The following is a 20,108-nucleotide window of genomic DNA, read 5'->3' on the forward strand; positions in this document are numbered from 1 at the left end:
CTTTACTCCAAGTAACAACTGTTCTACATGGTTGTAACAGTCTGTAGGATTCATCGAAGAAGGAAAAAAAAACTCAACTGCTTATTATCTGAAATGTATTTTAAAGAGTGTCTGTTTTTGGAAATGTATGATGAAACAAAGTTGTGGAGAGAAGGGTATAGCATAGGTGGGGAGACAAGGTAAGTTTCACATTTTGTCACCTCAGAGACCCTCAACACAGAGGCAGACAACACCCACCTTAACTGTGCCGTCGTCACTGCCGGTGCAGACAAGCTGGGGGCCCCTCCTGGCCGGGTAGCAGGAATTCACAAAGGAAGTGTGCCCCTTCAGTCTTTTCACCCTCTCGCCTGTTTCACTATCCCACACCGCCACAGTCTTATCTGTGGACGCTGAGAAGAGCATACTAGAAAGCAAGAGGAAGGAAAAAAAATGAAGACGAGGAATAGCAATCTATCTTCCTCACTTGTCAAAATGCACCCAAGTCTTCAAGATCACTAACATGCTGTGCTCCGACAGCTTGGCACCTGCCTCGGGAATGTCTCACCCAATGTACCGAAATCCTAATGGCAGTCTCGACCCAGTTATAAGGTCTACTCTAAGAGATGTAAAAAAAATTTTTCCATTTGTCAGTCTGCATGACATATTGTACATCTAATATGGCAGTCTTCTCAATCATTCCCTTCTTTGTGATATACTACACTTTACACATCCTTCCACTTGAAAATGTATAATCACTCCCCGTTGCAGAAGTAAGACAGATAGTAGCAATTCCTGGCTCAGTAAATCTAACTCTTTCTCTAAAAATCAAAGCTTTTATTTTGCCTCTGAGAATGACTTCTAAGTTATGATTGATTTTATAATGATTTCTTTACTCAAACAGGAAAACTACACACAAGGCTATGTACCTAGTCATTCAAGGAACCCTAAAATTTTTAGAGATAAGAGCTGTAAGACAATAAATGTCTACTGAAATACTGAATGGGATTAATTAACTTTGTAGAATTACATTTTCATATCATCTGTAGTTATTCAATTGATAGATTGTATTGTACAAGAGCTCTTTTTTTTTTTTTTGACTGTATGGCTTACAGGACCTTAGTTCTCCAACCAGGACTGAACCTGGGCCATGGCAGTGAAAGCACTGAATCCTAAACACTGGACTGCCAGGGAACTTACACAAGTAGTTCTAATACGTACATAAAAATCAAGCTGTTTTGAATAGGAAAAAATCTTGAGAGAAATATACCATAATATTAACAGTGATTATCTTTGGAAAGGTAAAAATGTGGTGTACTTTGTCATTTTCCTGCCTTTTTTTTAGTTTTCTTGAAACAGATTGTTTCATTACTTTTATAATAAAAAATAATTAATTTCTACAGAAGGAAATTATATTTTATGTCTTAAAAAAGAAAAAAATTTCTGGCTGTTGAATGTTAGATAGATATTATAAATGCATATATGGAACAATGGCCTTCCCTGGTGGCTCAGACAGTAAAGAATCCATCTGCAATGTGGGAGACCTGGGTTCGATCCCTGGGTTGGGAAGATCCCCTAGAAAAGGGAACAGCTACCCACTCCAGTATTCTGGCTTGGAGAATTCCATGGACTGTATAGTCCATGTGGTCGCAGAGAGTCAGATGTGACTCAGTGACTTTCATATCAAACAATAAACACCTTACTTGGGGAGACAGTGATAGGATGATAAAGTGGTTGTCCAAAATGCAGTAATTTTTGATAGCACAAGCTCCTAAGAGAAAATTCAGGGATTAAATATGAAAGGACGCCAAGAAGAATTAATATAAGAAGCAGTTGTCATCGACTATGCGAAACACTCACCTGCCGTCTGTGTTATAATGAAGTTCCATCACTGCTCCACTGTGTCCCTTCAATGTAGCATAGTTATCGCAGTCACCATAGACATTCCACAACACTGTTAGGGAGACGGGGTTCTGTGAACATTACTAGGCAAAATAAAACTATTACTGGCCATGGAAAGGGTACTTAAGAATTCACTAGAACAGCAATTCTGAAATTATACTCCTTTGAAACACTATTAATTCTATCGGCAATATCAATCTTCTTTACATTAGAACAAAAATAATGCAGCATTTTCACATTTCATAAAATAAAAACATTTTAGATAATGGATATAATTTTTTAAATCTTAATTTTTCTCCCATACTTTAAAAAAGTTGGCACTCACAGCTAGTTGTCTCCTATGAGTAGAAGCAGACTGCAACATGATGGTACTTATGGGAAACTCTGGAAGCTGCAACTGACTTGAAGGTCACATGGCAATGACTTTATACTACATTTACTTAGTGTACATGTACTAAATACCTATCCAAGTGCTGGGGTAAAAGAAGGTAAATGAATAGAGACAGTTCCAATTCTTAGGGGGCTTGGTCCAACACAGAGTGAAGTTTGATGAATATTATTAAGGAACACTATATATATAATAAGCTACTTAAGTTATTTTCCTGGTGATAAAACTGCTTCTAGTCTGTTTGATGAAATTAAGTATATCAGTAGTTAACATATGTTCAGCTAAGATCCCTAAGCCTTCCAGAGACTTGGCCACAAGTAAGTTTAAGGAACAGAGAACTAGAAACTGAAATCAAAACAGACATCATTCACCCTGAGGCACAGTTAAAAGGACAGAGTCAAAGGACCCATTTCATCTCACAATGTGGCAAATGATGCCAGAGGAAAAAGTGTCAGATGTTTCTGTTACCTTCTTTTTTGCTTTTTCTCATGATTTCTTCAATATGATTTCTACTTATTTTCCCCAAATGGGTGTTCCTGACTAGAAGCTGAGAATCTGGTAGCAGATCCAAGTAAGAGACAAGTACATTATCCAAGTGAGTTGCCCTGTTAGGATTTCCTCCTTCCTTCCTGAATGCTAAGATTCAGAGGCTATGGATCAAGAGAGCCTCATATATTTGGGGAACAAGTTCTCTCTCTCCTCCTTACTCTCATTAGCCTTAAAGTATAGATCTTAAAGTTTAGGCTTGCTAAATCGGCTTGAGATTTGCCTCCATGAAGAGGAAATTCCCAAACTAGAGGAGCTCACTTTCCAGCAGGTGATATAACTCCTACTGTATTTACCACATGGACCCTAAGTTCTACACCCAAAATCATTCAGTACTTTCATGACTCTCTTTTAGCATATCAGCCACACAGTTTGTTATGTGATCAATTTAGACTGATACCTTATATAGCACTCAAAGTTTTAAAAAATAATCAGTATTTGGCAGAGAGCAACTACTCCAGATTCAAAAATTATGCCTTACATATCAGTCGGTCAAATCCTGCAGATGCTAAGGTGGATCCATTGGGGTGAAACTTGCAGCAATACACTTCCCCTTCATGTCCTGAGAGAAGCATGATTGGGGCCTGAAGGGAGGAACATCTTGGAGGACCCTGAACAAATGAGAGAAGTACAGGGTAGTCATTACATACAAAGGAGACTAAAAAAAAAAAAAAAAAGGAGACTAAAAAGTTGGGGAATGGGCAGTACAAGGAAAAGACAATGGAAACAATGATGGAGTGTATTTCTCCTGATTCAGAGAATAGCAAGTCTTCTCACATAACTTATGCCTCCGATCTGATACTCTGTTGCTGAAGTTTCCAGTGTCTGTTACACTAACTCTCCTCCTTCACTTGCTCTCCCATAGCCAAATTTTAATTCCTCAAACATGTTAAACTTATTTCTGCCTCAGGATCTTTTGTTGCCCCTGACAGGAGGCCTCTTCTCCAAGAGCTTTCTGTGTATGGTTCCTTTCCAACGCCTTCTCTCCAAAAAGTCTTTCCTGGAACACTCAAGCCCAAGCAGCACCCTACCTCTCTTTCGCATTTGATCAACACTACTGTTTTCCCTCAAAGAACTTATCACTATCTGAAATTATGTTTCTTATGTATTTGTTTACCATTTGTCTCCCCTGCTCTGCCACAAGAAAAGCTCTGTAGTGCAGGAAACTTACCAGTGTAACATTACACTGTTTTCCCAATCTCTGGTTGGTTTAATGAATGAATGATTGAACTAAGGTTTCCAACAACTCTGCAAGGTACAGGTTATTAAAGAAAGTAGTTTTGATTATGGTCTTGGACATTAAGACCAGTCATAGTTGTGGGCAATTCAAAGAAACCTGGGCTGATATTCTTGTCAGACAGAAGTACACTATTAATAATCTGCAAATCTCCTTAGCAGTTTCCAGCTTACTCATTTACTCAAGAAATACTGTATCAGATACTGTCCCAGGCACTTAGTAAACAGTATTGAACAAAATAAAAAATGAAGCTTGTATTCTAGTGGGAAGGACAGAAAGGAGGGAGGGTGAGCAGAAACAAGTAGAACATATAGACGGTGGCATGTGTTATGGAGAAAAACAAAGCAGCAATGCGGGTGAGCACAGGGTATGGCAATTTAAAATAGGCTGGTCGGGAAAGTGGAAAAGTGTTATCTGAGCAGAGATTGGCAAGAGCTGAGTGTATAAACCATGTGGACACTTACAAGAAGAGTATTTCAGTAGAGAGCACAGCAAATGCAAAGACTTTGTAGCAGGAGTGTGGAAGCTACTGTGACTGGTTAAAGGTGAGCAATGGAAAATTGGCAGATCAGAGAGGGCAAATGAAAGAGGGCAAAAGACTACCAAGATTTCAGTTTTACTCTGACTGATGTGAAAAACCATGGAAAGTTTTCAGCAAGGGGTAATATGATCTTATGTTTAGAAGGATTCCTCTGGCTACTGGGTTGAGAACAGACTGAACATCCATAAACAGAAACAGGAATACCATTAGGACCCTACAGCAATAATGCCGGATGAGATAATAGTGGCTTAAACCAGGAGCTAGTGATGGAGATGGTAGAAAGTGTTAGTCACTCACTCAGTCATGTCCAACTCTTTCTGACCCCATGAACTGTAGCCCGCCAGGCTCCACTGTCCATGAGATTTCCCAGGCAAGAATACTCGAGTGGGTTGCCATTTCCTTCTCCAGGGATCTTCCTGACCCAGGAATCAAAATCAGGTCTCCTGCATTGCAGGGAGACGCTACCAACTGAGCTATGAGGGAAGTCCTATCACTTACTATATAAATTTGTTTCCCCGTCTACAAAATAAGATAATAATATTTCCTAACTCTTAGGAAGTTACCGAGATTAATGGAGTTTTCATTTACACAGCACAAGGGCTTAATAGATGGTAACTATTCTTTGGTTATTACTAATACCAGTGCAGAGAAACACAGGGAAAAGCAAGTGTCCCAAGTCCCCGAAACGAGCCAGCGGCATTCATTTCCTCCCTTCCCTCGTTCGCTCATTCATTCATCCATCCATCCATCCAATCTTCCAAGTTTTCTGAACGTTTATTGTTTATTCTACACTGGATCCCTGGAACATTTAAGAAGTCAAAACCCTGATCCCGGTTCTGAGCTCAAGATCCTTAACTCTTAATTCTAACACTTCCTCACAGAGCGGTCAAGACGCTGAAAACGAGCGTCAAATAGAAAAACGCAGGGAGAACCGCAGGCTGTACGCCGCCTTTACTGTGTTTTTCTGCTTTAACTCCAAGGAGAGTCCCGCTCCGCTCGGGAGTGCGGGTTAAGGGCCGCGCAGGATCACTAGGTGCAAGCGCTGAAGAGAGAGGAAGATGAGCTGAGGGCCGAAGACCGCCTGCTCCTTATACTCACCGCTTGCAGCAAAGCTCCCGGCGCCGCCTGCTGCTGCCCGGCTCCAGGGCCCGACCCTGCCGCTCCCAAGAGTAATTCATGTCGCTGCCGCTTGACTGGGACCAGTGGCAACTCTGGGCCCTTACGCTTCTGCTGTTCTATCATGGCGGCAGCCGCTCTACTCAGGCCGCCACTGACCGCGCCGACACCCTCAGGCACCTCACGATTGGCTCCGACTTAGTCTTTCCCGTAGAACTTCCGGCCGATAGAACCCAATCGACTTCCAATATACCTCTCAGCACCGCCCCCTGAGAAGTTTCCTGTTATTGGTCAGTTCTTTCTGACATCACTAGGGTACGAATTTAGGATTGGTGGGTGGAGCTGGAGTCCCGCCTAGGCGCGCTGTGTCTTGTGGGTGGAAGCTCACTGACTGGGTTTTGGTGTTTCGTGCAATGCTGCGAGAGGAAGACCAGAAGCTGACAACGAGTGAGTGTAAGGAAGGTCGAGGGGCGGGTGGCTGTGGGATCTGGAGGAGGCGCCTCCATTGTGTGGTCTGAGGCTGGCCCTTCTCAGCTGCAGGTTTGATTGCAAGGAGCAAAGGGGAGCCTCGAGTTCCTAACTCTGGTGTGTAGTAGCCTGAGTTTCAAGCTTAAGAGACGCGGGTTCGATCCTTAGGTGGGGAAGATCCTTTAGGGGAGTGCATGGCAACCCACTCCAGTGTTTTTGCCTGGAGAATCCCACGGACAGAGGAGTCTGGCAGGCTACTGTCCACGGCGTCGCAGAGTCGGATACGACTGAAGCGACTTAGGACATAGCCTGGGTTCCCTTTCTAGCCTGGAGCGAGTTTTGGGAGCCTCTGCACCAGCCTGGGGCCCTCGATGGCTGACTTCTTCAACAGTACCTTCCGTGCAGAGCCCTGAGCCAGGCGCTCCCAGGGAGAAAAGGCCCATCTCCTAACCTCCGCCAGGGTCTTTTCTGATTGAGGAGGCCGACTTGTCACTGCCATGATTCTGCAGCCTTTACTAGCGCCTCCTCTGTGCCCCTGAGAAAGATAGAGATGAAGGAAATGTCCGACTCTTGGCCTCCAGAGTACAGTTTTGTTGAGAAATTCGGACTCAGACCTGTGAACTAGGCCTTCTTCCCCGTCGTCCAACTAATGCAGAGCGCTGGGGAGACACTGTGAACCAAACATGGCCCCTGACTTCAGAGCTTTGAGTCCGGGGTTGGGGGAAAATAGATGCTCACCTGTGATCTCACTAGGAAATGTAAAGTACGAAGTTTGTGCTACCTAGGAGAGGTTCGTGGTATTATGAGTGCCTGAATAAACAAGAAGGCTTCTCTGAGGAAAATATGCCTGAACTGATGGCCTCAGGGAAGAATTATAATTAGTTGGGTGAAGCGAGGAAGGCAGAATGTTCCATCTAGAACAGCATGTGCAGAAGTCCTGTGGCAAATGGGAGAAAAATGACTAAAAGGCACAAAGAGGCCATTGTAGCCAGGACAGAGAATGAAGGGGAGTGTGGTACAAGATGAAGCTGGAGGCGGGTAGAGGCCAGACTTTGTATCTTTTACTTTAAGATTAATGGGCAATCACAGGATTGTTTCTCTTTTCTTTTTTTTTTTTTTTTTGCTGGTTGGAGAGGGTGGTGGTGTGGGGAAGGCAGCTTGATGCCTAGTGAAGACTGGGATATTGGTGGAACTGAGAGCCAGAGATTTCCTGGCCTTCTTTGCACCTAAGATGAGAATTGAATTTACAAGTGAGAGGAGGAGGGTGAAAGGTGTCCCGTTTTGGGGACAAATAAAGCAGAGGCTTTTTGGTTCTGTGAGTTTCTGTAGTGAGAGCCATAACTTTCTTATTATGGTGAAAACTGTTGTTTTGTGGGTTAAGAGTTGTTCCTGGGAAGTTCTCTCAATACTTCTTATAGCCCTTTCAGTAATTTTGTAAGTCGCATAATACCTGGCAGTAAATCCCTTTCTGCTTAACCTAGTTAGAATGGGTTCTGATATCTGCTGCATTCCATCAGCGTAGAGGTGCTGCTGGTTAGGTGAGCTATAAAGACAGAGTTAAAGGGAAGTTAGGCTGTTGTTTGAGTGATAGACTATAGAATCTAAGCTGGATAAGGAAGAAACTGAAGAAAAAGGAGAAGGCTGATAGATTGGGAGAAAATAGAGGTCAGTAGGTCCTGGTTTCTTAGGAGGTTGGCTTCCTAAGTGGCTTAGTGGTAAAGATTCTGCCTGCCAATGGTAGGAGATGCAGGTTCCATCCCTGGGTTGGGAAGATCCCCTTGAAGGAGGAGATGGCAATCTGCTTTGGACTGTATAGTCCATGGAGTTGCAAAGAGTCGGACACAACTGAGTGACTTTCACTTTCAGTATTCTTACTGGGATAATCCCATGGACAGAGAAACCTGGTGGGCTACAGTCCTTGGGGTCTTAATTTTACTTGAGTTTAAATTATTAGTTAATTTATCAATTCAGCACCTTCATTGATTTTATATGTCAGGCTCTGTGTTAGGCACTTCACAAACCTCCTTTCAATTCTTATAACAACTCTACAAAGTAGATATCTCCATTTTAAAGGAATGAAATAACTTGTCCGAGGTCACAGAGAGTTGAACACAACTGAGTATGCAGGCATGCACGTTTATGAGGTCAACAAACAGTATTCTCTGCTAGAGGACTTCCATTTATCACTAAAGGTCTACTCAGTTGTCACCTTTTCAACTTTTCAACTTACTTGTTTTCCCCAGGTCCTTCTTCTCTTTCTTGTTTTCTTAATAATTTGAACCTAATCACTTTTTTGAAGCACTGATCTACTGCATTGTAACTGGTCACCATTATCCTTACTTACATGACTAGGAAGTTTCTGAGGACAGAGATGGTGATGAAAAGGATGGTTTAGTGGCAAGTATGTGTGTCTCTTGGCACAGCCTAAAGTTTGTGTCTTTCAAGCTATGAATTTTGGGGCTTCTGTAGTGGCTCTGGTGGTAAAGAATCCACCTGCAATGCAGGAGACCTGGGTTGGATCCCTGGGTTGGGACGATTCCCTAAAGAAGGAAATGGCAACCCTCTCCAGTATTCTTGTGTGGAGAATCCCATGGACAGAGAAGCCTGGCAAGCTACAGTCTATGGGGTCACAAAGAGTCAGATACGACTGAATGACCAACACTAGCTATGAATTTTGGACAAGTTATTTCATTCCTTTAAAATGGAGATATCTACTTTGTAGAGTTGTTATAAGAATTGAAAGGAGGTTTGTGAAGTGCTTAATACAGAGCCTGACATATAAAATCAATGAAGGTGCTGAATTGATAAATTAACTAACAATTTAAAATCAAGTAAAATTAAGTACTTCAGTAATTCAGTTGACAGTTATACATTTCTGTGTGCTCCATACTGTGATAAGCACTGACGATTTGAAGGATCTGGTGATGATCAAGACAAGGGCATGCTTAGAATTTCACAATCTAGAAAAAAAAAAAAAAAGAAAAAAATTAGTAAATAGGATTTGAATCCCATTTCCATCATGCATGGTTTTGTAATCTTGAGCCAGATCAGTAAGGCGACATATGAAATCAAGTTCCAAAGTGGCTATATAGTAGTATCTTTCCAATTTAATATTCTATGAACTTCTCATTGCTTGAGAGATAGGAGAAGAGGATGTAGTTATTTTTTTCCCCAATTGCAGGCACATGAAAAAAAGCCTGAAAAATTACAAAATTATGGATGTGCAGTACAAAAAACACTTTTTAATGAATCACTTGCAAGTTAAGTTGCTGACTCTTGCCCCGTCTCCCATGAATTAGTTTTTCTACAAACAAGGACATTCTTTTGTGTAACTATAATATAACTTCTAAAATCAGAAAATTAACCTTACCTAACTACCTCAAATCCTCACACCTTGCTCTTCCATCCTTGGGCACTGACGCTCCATTGGATTACGCCAGTGTGCAGACATCCTCATCATACTGCTTCTCCCCACACTGGATTGCTCTTCTTTGCAAATTTCCTCTTCACCCAGCATAGGCTCTAAGTTCACTCTGGGCTGCCATTCCCCTGCTACACCTCCCATTCCCATGCTACACCTTCTGTTCCCATTTCCATTCCCACACTATATTTTCTTTGCTGCCCTTTGTTTTGGGAAGGAAGTGGCAAATAACTGGATCCCTATTGCTTCCCTATTTATCATAGTTACTTAAAGCAGTCAATGAAACAATTAAGGGAGATTTTCTGTCTTTAGAACTATTGCAAGGCAACTCCAAATGATATACCTCATTCCTTGTCAATTTACTAGGCCTTTTAAGTCCACAGATTTGGTCCTATTGAACTAGACTACTAACCTATCTCAATGTTTTATAAACTTTTTAAAAGCAACAGAACTGTTTTTTTTCCAAATGAAATGTTACATTAAAAAAAAAATGCTTAATAGGTAAACCAGATCAAAGCAGAATATACTGTTAAAAGTAGGCCCCATCTTATAATCCACCCCCCGCCCCACCATAACACATCTCAAAGCTGGGAGGAATCAGTAGGAATCAGCAATAATCAAGTGTTTAGGACTTCCCGGTGGTCCAGTGATTAAGAATTTGCCTGTTGATGCAGGGACACGGGTTCTCTCCCTGGTCTGGGAACTTAAATTCACAAATGCTGTGGGGCAACTAAGCCTGGCCCTAGAGCTGGTGTTCCACAACAGAAAAGTCACCACAGTGAGAAGCCTGTGCCACAACTAAAGAAAGCCCAGGCCCAGCAAGGAAGATCCAGCACAGCCATAGATTAAGTAAATAAATATTTTAAAAAAATAAAAAAGATGATCAGCATCTACCTAATTACTGGGGTGAGGCTCCTTGCTTCCCAACTGCTGGGGTGGGACCTCTCTGATTTTTTTTGCTGGTGCTTCCTCATCTATAGTATGGAGACTCTGTTTTGGTTGGTTGGCCTAGGTCGTACTTTTCTGAGGTTCTTAGATATCTCAGAACAGACTTTTTAAAAATGAACTTGAGTTATTGAGAAGCTTCTAGATAACTACCATGCCTCCTTAGGTAGATTTTTCCCTAGGTATTTGATTATTTTTGATGCGATTGTAAGGGAATTGTTTCCTTAATTTCTCTTTCTGATAGTTCATTGTTAGCATATAGAAATACAGCAGATTTCTGTATATTACTTTGTATTAAATTGGTTTTGTATCCTTCAACTTTACCAAATTCATTGATGAGCTCTAGTAGTTTTTTGATAGCATTTTCAGGATTTTCTATGTATAGTATCATGTCATCTGCAAACAGTGACAGTTCTACTTCTTTTCCAATTTGTATTCCATTTGAATAACCATTATAAAACCCTAGGTTTCTGCAGAATATAATTTGAAAAAAATCTAAATACCATTTAAAAAAATGGCAACCCTTTACAGCCCTGAAATTGTAAGCCGGTTACTGTTGTATAATAAGATTTCTCTCAAAAATGCATCCCAGTTTCCTGCTTGAAGAATTTCATAGGGTTTCTCAAGTTACTGTTCTAAAAAAGGAGCAAATAGGAGAGCTTTACGCTTACCTGTTCATACTCTTATCATAGCAAAATCTGTAAGAAATAACTTAAAGTTGTATAGCTCTTTCTGTGACTTTTGTTTAGAGAAGAACAGTTGATACAGTAGGTTGTTTGAATTTAATTTAGATGTCCTAGCTGCTGATGCCTGTATGGAGTCTGTACCTCAGTAGTGGTCCAAGAGTTGAAGGGATAATTGAGGTTTATTGATAGAGTCATTGGCCTCAGGTTAACTTTTGTTCTATGATATGAGGTGAGGAAGCTGGGCTGAGGGAAGGGAGGGACTAGAGATGAGACTGCATAGCTTGGAAATTGGAAGAGGCAGGATCCAATCAGGCTATGATGCTTAGATTTAAGCTATTTATCAGCCATTTCTCAGCAACTGTCAAATCAGTAATAAAACTCATCTCTGGCTGACCTAACCAAAAAAGGGCAAGTTTATTATAAGGATATGAGTTGTCTTATGGAACTCAAGGACAGGGATGTTCCTGGGTGTTGGGATGTTTTAGAACTAGGATTTGAAAGGCTGACAGAATTTTCTTTCATTTTTGTTTTAATTGAGACTGTTCAGTTACTGGATGGTCATTGTAAATCAGGAAGATTTTCCAAAAGTAGGACCTGAAGTAATCATCTGGAAGTATGGGGATGTGCTCAGGGTTCAGGAGAAGACGAAGTATTTGCTTATGAAAACTCAAGGGAAATAGAGTTTCAGGTCTTAATGTCTAGTGGGTCGCAAAGAATCAAACATGCTTACTGAGGCCAACAAACAGTATTCTCTGCTAGAGGACTTCCATTTATTCTTAAAGGTCTACTTGTCACCTTTTAAACTTCCTTGTTTCCCCCAGGCCTCTCTTCTCTTTCTTGTTTTCTTAATACTTTAAACCTAATCACTTTTTTTTTTTTTTAAAGCACTGATCATACTGCACTGTGGGCTTCCTAAGTGGTGCGAGTGGTAAAAAAAAAACCTCCTTGCCAATGCAGGAGACATAAGAGACGCACGTTTGATCCCTGGGTTGGAAATATCCCCAGAAGGAGGACATGGCAGTCCTTTCCAATATTTTTGCCTGGAGAATCCCATGGACAGAGGAGCCTGGTGGGCTATAGTCCATGGGGTCTCAGAGAGTCCAACTTACCGCTGAAGCAGCTTAGCACAGCACACAGCACAGCAGTGATTTATCCTGCAGTGTAAAGAGCCATGGTTAAGAGCCACTAGGCTGCTAGTTTCCTCTCTATTTAAAACCAGAAAGCTGAGCAAAAGTACCTCTAAGATCTCTTCCAACTTCAGAGTCCTGAGACTTGCTACTCTGGCAGCACCAGTATCACCTGGGAGCTTGTTAGATATGCCCTTTCTTGGGCATCACCCTGCTACTGCTAAGTCACTTCAGTCGTGTCTGACTCTGTGAGACCCCATAGACGGCAGCCCACCAGGCTCCCCCGTCCCTGGGATTCTCCAGGCAAGAACACTGGAGTGGAGTTGCCATTTCCTTCTCCAATGCATGAAAGTGAAAGTGAAAGTGAAGTCAGTCAGTCGTGTCTGACTCTTAGAGACCCCATGGACTGCAGCCTACCAGGCTCCTTCATCCATGGGATTTTCCAGGCAAAAGTACTGGAGTGGGGTGCCATTGCCTTCTCCGGGCACCACCCTAGACCTACTGAATTGCAATCTGCATTTTGATATGATTCATAAATAGATAAATAAGTTCAGTGCATCCAGCAATGGGATTATTATATAGGCGTTAAAAAAAGATGTGTGTATTTGTGTATGAATTATTAAAATATAGAAGAAAATGACTATTAATTAAGATTAATTAATGGCTTCATGATTCCATTAAAAAACCCATTTGTACATATAAAAAGTCTGAAAGGATATAAATCAGGCTGAATTAAAGATGATTTTCTTTTCTTCATTATTAATGTATTATATGAACTTTTAATGTGAGTATGCATGTTTTTAATTTCACTAGGGAAAAAAGTAAGCTATACTCTCTTTTTGTAGTCATTTCAATGCCTAGTATCATTTTTAAAAGTGTTCCCCAGATGGTACAGTAGTAAGGAATCTTCCTGTCAATGCAAGAGACGCAGGTTTGATCCCTGGGTCAAGAAGATCCCTTGGAGTAGGAAATGGCAACCTGCTCCAGTATTCTTGCCTGGAAAATTCCATGGGCAAAGGAGCCTGGTGGGCTACAGCCCATGAGGTCACAAAAAGTCAGACACAACTGAACAACTGAGCACAGCACAGCATTATTGTTAAAAGCATAGACTCTGATGTCAGCCAGAATTTAACTCCACCATTTTCTGGCTTTTTTACATAGACCTATTAAGTTGACATCTGGAAGCCTTGATTATCTCATCCATGTATACAATAATTAATAGAACCTACATCTTGAGAATTTTGAGAATTAAATTAGATATTGGATGTTCAGTACTTAGCATAGAGCCTGGACATAGTAAGTGCTTGATAAAAGTTAGCTTTTATTACTATTATTCCTTTTTTTACAGATCCGTTCACTGCCCCCCTCCCCCACCAAAAGCCTTTGCTTGGCAAAAGAGTATCAGTAATAACAGTTAAAAAATAATAGGCTAATGGCCTTGGGTAAGTATCAAACTGAAAAGAAGTAAGATCAAGGTTTCCAAAACTCCCCATAATTACGGTGGACAAAAGAGGTTTACATAAAAGTACATGGTGTTAACTCTAATGGTATTATTCTGTAGGGACAACCTATGGATCAGCAGCACATTTTTTTTTTAATACAAATATGTCTCTCATTGTTGCTTGTTTTATTTCTTTGTAACAGAATACTTCAGTTAGCTTTAGTAGAAGAGAAATGGAGGAACCATAGAGCATTAAGGATGAATTCAGGAAGACCCGAGACCATGGAGAACTTGCCTGCTCTCTACACTATTTTCCAAGGAGAGGTATAGTCTCTTGTCTTTGAAAACCTACCATTTACATTAAGCATAGGTTAAGGGTGAAAAGCAACGGGATTTGGAGCTCCTGAGTACTTGAGAATGCCTTGAACATTACAGCTTAAATGGGAAGGGATAGTAGAACATCTGACTCCCACATGTACCTCCTCTAAGCTCCAGACTTTTAACTACAGACTTGACGTATTCATTTGGATACCTCATAGCATCTCTGATTTATGGGATTTTTTTTTTTTTGGTCATGCTTCGTGTCTTGTGGAATCTTGGTTGCTCGACTAGGGATTGAACCTGGGCCACTGCAGTGAAAGCCTGGAATGCTAACCACTAGGCCACCAGGGAACTCCCTCTAATTTATGTTTTAAACTGAATTTTTGGTTTTCTCAAGAAATCTGTTCTTTCGATCTTTCCCATCTCAGCAAATGAAGCCAGTATTCATTCAGGTACCCACGCTAGAAATGCAGGCATCATCCTTGATTTCTTCGCTTGATTTGGTCCTTTTTCTTCTCTCCAGTCTATTAGCAAGTCTTATCTTTCTGCCTCCCAAATATGTCTCTTGTGTCTATACTTCTTTATCCCTGCGGCACCCCATTAGTTTAAGTTTTTCATCTCTTTCCTAGCCCTTCCTGGGTTCTCAACTTCTTTTGTAGTTCCCTTCCCATCTGTTTTCCCACATTGTAACCAGAATAACGTTTTATTTATTTATTTGATCACACTGCACAGCTTACAGGATCATAATTCCCTGACAAGGGATTGAACCCAAGCCCTTGGGAATGAAAGCCTAGAGTCCTAACCACGGGACCACCAGGAAATTGCCCAGAATATAATTTTATTTTATTTTTTTCCAAAAGATTTCAACAAATTTATACAATATACATTGAGCACTAATTCCTGTACAGCTTATTCTTTCTAGTTTGGATCCAGCTATTCCAATGTATTATGAACCAGCAGAATATCATTTTAAAAACAGATTGGACAAAGCTGCTTTCTTGAAGCTCCTCTCGGCTTCTCGTTACAGTTAAATATATCCAGATTTGTTTTTATGACCCTTACCTGACTTGGCTCCTGCTTACTCTGGCAGTGCTGTTTTGTTGCACTCTATTCATTGTCTTGCTGTTGTTGTTGAATTGTGAAGTCGCATCTGATGTTTTTGTCACCCCATGGACTGTAGCCCCCTAGGCTTCTCTGTCCAAGGGATTCGAAATGCGGATTCGATCCCTGGGTTGGGAAGATTCCCTGGAGAAGGAAATGGCAACCCACTCCAGTTTTCTTGCCTGGGAAATCGCATGGACAGAGGAGCCTGGCGGGCTACAGTCCATGGGGTTGCAGAAGAGTCAGACATGACTTAGTGACTAAAACAACAGCTCTAACTCTGGCTCCTTAAGCTTCAAACCTTCTTAAGCCTGCTTCCTTCTCAGGACTTTTCTACATGCAGTTGTCTCTAACCGTCCCGGTTTCTCACCAACTTCTCATCTTTTAGGTCTCAGCCCTAATGTTATCTCCCTTCTTTCAAAGCAAAAGAGATTGTTTTCAGTGTCTTATGAGTACCTATTTTAACTATATCATTCTTATGGCATTCATACTTTATGGTTGACAAAAGTTTTACCACCTTATAATGTGAGGCCTTTGAAGACAGAGTAGGTGACTATTGGTTGATTATAGATAAATGTGGTTCTAGACTTCTATTAAGTGGATTCCAACTTGTAATGTATAAGTCAAGATAGAAAGGATGATAACATTCTGACAAATAGCAAACAACTGCTCTTCAGAACCTCTCTCCTCTTTCTTTAGGGCCTATGGTATCTCCAGAGGTCAGTGAGATACTAGAACACAAAAAGAAGAAATGGTAGCTCAGGGGATAAAACTGATTTTTCTGATCATAAAGGCCTCACTTGTCAGGTATTGCACAAAGGAAAGAGGAGCTCTTTCCACAAACTGACTCAGATTTCCGGTAAAGTGGCTCCTAACCTTTATCTTTTTATATGAGACAGGGCTTGAGTGTAGGTTTTATATTTTATTGGTCAAGGATGGATGGGCTAGAGTAATGTTCAGAAAGAACTTTATAGTTGTAATACTAAAACTATAGTTGTAGTATTTCAGGAACACATTTTGAAAAATGCCTAGAAGTGACTGGAATTAGAGAAAAAGCAATTTCATGATAAATTAAAAAGAAGAAACTTTTTCAGAATATTCATCCAGCAAACATTCAGTGAGTGCCTAATATTTATAAAGAAGTATTTACATTAAAATTCAAAAGAATTTTGTAAGCCTGATGTATGTCAGAATTTGACACGTTATGTGTCATTGACTTTCTTGGAAGAAATTGTTAATCCCATTTTTATGGATAATGAAACTTCTTAGAAGTTAAATAATTGCCTGGATTGTTAATAAATGGCAAGTTCTAAATCAAGTTCTCCAAGTCTGCAGCTGGGTTTGTTCAATACATGTGTGGTGGAACCAAAAGATCCGAAAGAGAACCCTTGACTAAATTGGATAGTATAAGAGGAAGGTAGATGGTAAACTTGCTGTTTACCATCATTTGTTTGTACCTCTATCATGACATTTATAGTTTATATTATACTATGGTTACTTGTGTATATGTCTGTCTCCACAAGAATGTGTGTTACTGGAGAGTAGAGGCTATGTTTATCTTATGTATCTTGGTAACTAATTCAAATTTATTTAAAAATAGACTGAGCATCTCTTTTATTTAATGTTGTATTTTATTCCATAGTGCCTTATGTTGTATCTTGCATACAGGTGCTTGGTAAATAAATGTTTGAATTAAATTTGAATCTAAGCCCTTTAGGATCAGTTCCCTTTGAAGAAACTGGTGGTGTGGCCCATATTCTAGCAGTTCTTTTAGCAGGCTCAGCATAGTTGGGGTCCCAGTGGCAGGATTGCTGACAGGCTAATATTCATCCTTTCTCTTGTCCTCTGGGGGGCATCTTGGTGCCAGAGTCCATTAAGCATGGTAGAGGGTACAAGCATAGCAATGAGATTTGGGATTTGGTTTAACCCAGCCATAACCAAAGAAATGCTGAAGCAAGATTGGTGTTGGTAAATTGGAAATAACATTGGACTAGAAGTCAGAACACTTCTGTACCTGTTCCTGCTACTTTCTAACTTTGTGACTTTAGACAGATAACTTATGTCTCTGAGCCTCAGATTCATCGTTTACCTTATGGGAATAACTACTTTTAAGACTGATGCAACGTCTAATCTGAAGATGGTAAATTCATTTTACCCAAGCCCTGAGTTCAGTTGAGATAATTACTGAATTTTCTCCCCTGAGCTGTTTGATTAATTGTTCTTGGGACACCAGGCAGACTGTGTAATCATCTAAGGCAGGTGCCATTCTGTTAATTTCAAGTCTTAACTGCACCCTAAGAGACACAGTGATGGAAACACCTGGTGTTAGAAATGGGCAGGAATGTGTTTTCCTAACTAAACAGTTGAGTGCATACATTGTGGAGCACATTAACCTTCTCTTTTGGGATAGGCCAAATTAAGATCTGTTAGGATATTTCCACAAAAGATCATAATGTGACAGTGAAGTTTCAGGACTGAAAGGTGATACTGTTTTTACAGCAGTAAGGTGATTTGGGCCTCAGTTTCCAGATGCTGCTTTTAAGTTAGATAATTATGCCCTTAAATAATGATGTTTCACAATATGAAGCATTTCAGCCCTCTATCTAGAACCCTGTAGCAAAAGCCAGAGTGCCTTTAGTTGATCCAGAAAGAAGAAGAGATTTTCTTTTATTGTAGCTAAAAATATTAAGTTTTATCTTCTTTATCCATGCAGCCCTTTTTACAGAGAACAACTTGCTTTATGAACTTGGATAGAGAACTTCATGTCTCTGGTCTTCACTTTCATCATTTGAAAAATGACAGGATTGGATCAACTAATCTCTAAAGCCCACCTTGCCTTGATTTTAAGTACAGTATTTGCCTCATTGTCCTGTTTCTTTGGGAATACCTGGTCTCTACCCCAACATAGTATATTTGTCATTTTAAAACAGGAGTTTAGAAATGTTGGTTCTTAACCCATTCTTAATGCTATATCTTGGAGAGTTAGTTTAAGTACCCATTTAAGAATGAGGAGAGTGGAAGTTTTTATCTATTTCTATCCTAACATTGAAGTGAGTAGTGATAATGTTTGGTGGACTATGAGGCACTGGATTATGAGTCAAAGGATATAGATTCTGTGCCTACTGTATCTAAGTTAATTGTTTTGCTGTTCCAGTAGTCACTCGAATTTTTGTGCTTCAGTGTTTTAGACTTTAAATTAATAGAAAGCTACAATTTATTGAATGTACTTTGGATGCTGGGTACCAGTACCTTATTTGTTATTTGCAGCAGCAAAATGAGTACAAATGGGAAGGCAAGTTCTGTTCAAGATTCTATAGGTAAGAAGTAGCAGAGCTGGGATTAGAAGCTACATCTTTCATTTCAAAGCCTGGGCTCTTCCTATATCTAAACTGTTTTGCCTTATCTGGAACATGGGGGCCCACTGTATATACCCCTAAGATTGTTGCCAGGAGCAGATAAGATAACAAATGTCACATTGCTTTTGGCTGTTAACAGTTTTATAGTTAAAGGGAACCCATAAGCAGCTGTAGTGTCATTAAGGACTCCCTGGATTCAAATTACAGCTCTGCTACTTATTAGCTTTGAACATTGTGTATTTGAACACTTGGTCTCTCCATGCATCAGTTTTGTCATCCATCAAATGAGAGTAATATTAGTCCAACATTATATGGTGTCATGAGAATTATGTAAAGCACTTTGAATAGTGTTTTGCATGTAGCGAGTATTTAGTATATGCTAGTGAATAGAGGGAGAAGGCAGTGCCACCCCACTCCAGCACCCTTGCCTGGAAAATCCCATGGACAGAGGTGCCTGGTAGGCTGCAGTTCATGGGGTTGCTACAAGTCGGACATGACTCAGCGACTTCACTTTCACTTTTCACTTTCACACATTGGAGAAGGAAATGGCAACCCCACTCCAGTGTTCTTGCCTTGAGAATCCCAGGGACAGGGGAGCCTGGTGGGCTGCCCTCTATGGGATCACACAGAGTCGCATACGACTGAAGTGACTTAGCAGCAGCAGTAGCAGTGAATAGAGGTGCAGCAAAAATTATCTTCCCCTTTCCCTTCTTCGCTCCGCTTGTTTTAGTTATGTTTAAGCGTAAACAGTGATTGCCCAAGATGAAACAACTAAGTTTAAAATCACTGGAAAGAACAAAGTTTATGTATGTAACATTGTATTGAATATTTTATAAATAATAATGAGTTTAGTGATAAATACAATATTTAGTGGCAACTTTAATCCCAATCCACAATTGGAAGCAGGGGTTAGCGGATAGAGGGGAGGACAGCAGTAGAGGTAGAGTCTGAGATGATGATTTATTTGACAAGGCTTTTGGGCCTTATGTTTCTGTTACCTATGGCCTGCATATTACATAGATCCATCAAGCCTCTTTTGTTGTTGCTATTCAATCGCTAAGTTGTGTCTGACTCTTTGCTACTCCATGAACTGCACCACGCACCAGACTTCCCTGTCCTTCACTGTTTCCCTGAGTTTGCTCAAACTCATGTCCACTGGGTCAGTGATGCCAACCAACCGTCTCATCCTCTGTCGCCCGCTTCTCCTCTTGCCTTCTGTGTTTCCTAGCATCAGGGTTTTTTCTAATGAGTTAGTTGTTTGCATCAGATGGCCACAGTATTGAAGCTTCAGCTTCAGCATCAGTGCTTCCAATGAATAATCAGGGTTGATTTCCTTTAGGATTGACTGGTTTGATCTCCCTGCTGTCCAAGGGACTCTCAAGAGTCTTCTCCAGCAACAGTTTGAAAGCATCAATTTTGGTGAACTATAGACCATGGAGTCACAAACAGTGGAACATGACTGAGCGACTAACATCAAGCCTCTTACTTCTCTATTTTAGGTCAACTCTGCAAAAGACAACTCTTTTTCTGATTATA

General features: G+C 40.6%; 2 protein-coding genes across 3 annotated transcripts in view; one reads left to right on the forward strand and one right to left on the reverse strand.

Annotated features, from left to right (window-relative positions):
* Positions 1-5,882, reverse strand: part of SNRNP40 (small nuclear ribonucleoprotein U5 subunit 40) — a 33,170-nt gene extending 27,288 nt beyond the window's left edge. Inside the window, exons 1-4 of the mRNA XM_065930267.1 lie at positions 5,689-5,882; positions 3,294-3,423; positions 1,837-1,930; positions 238-403 (exon numbers count right to left, since the gene is read on the reverse strand). Coding sequence (XP_065786339.1) covers positions 238-403; positions 1,837-1,930; positions 3,294-3,423; positions 5,689-5,832 — 534 coding nt within the window. The 5' untranslated portion in view covers positions 5,833-5,882. The remainder of the gene's footprint in view (positions 1-237; positions 404-1,836; positions 1,931-3,293; positions 3,424-5,688) is intronic.
* Positions 5,883-6,051: 169 nt separating this feature from the next.
* Positions 6,052-20,108, forward strand: part of ZCCHC17 (zinc finger CCHC-type containing 17) — a 48,339-nt gene continuing 34,282 nt past the window's right edge. The window contains exons 1-2 of one of the 2 annotated variants that reach the window (XM_065930269.1): positions 6,052-6,153; positions 13,998-14,118. In XM_065930269.1, coding sequence (XP_065786341.1) covers positions 14,053-14,118 — 66 coding nt within the window. In that variant the 5' untranslated portion in view covers positions 6,052-6,153; positions 13,998-14,052. Of the gene's footprint in view, positions 6,160-13,997; positions 14,119-20,108 lie in introns of both variants that reach the window. The other variant, XM_065930268.1, reaches the window with a different exon arrangement.

The sequence above is a fragment of the Muntiacus reevesi genome, chromosome 3 (genome assembly GCF_963930625.1).
Source record: "Muntiacus reevesi chromosome 3, mMunRee1.1, whole genome shotgun sequence".
Taxonomy (NCBI): Eukaryota; Metazoa; Chordata; class Mammalia; order Artiodactyla; family Cervidae; genus Muntiacus; species Muntiacus reevesi.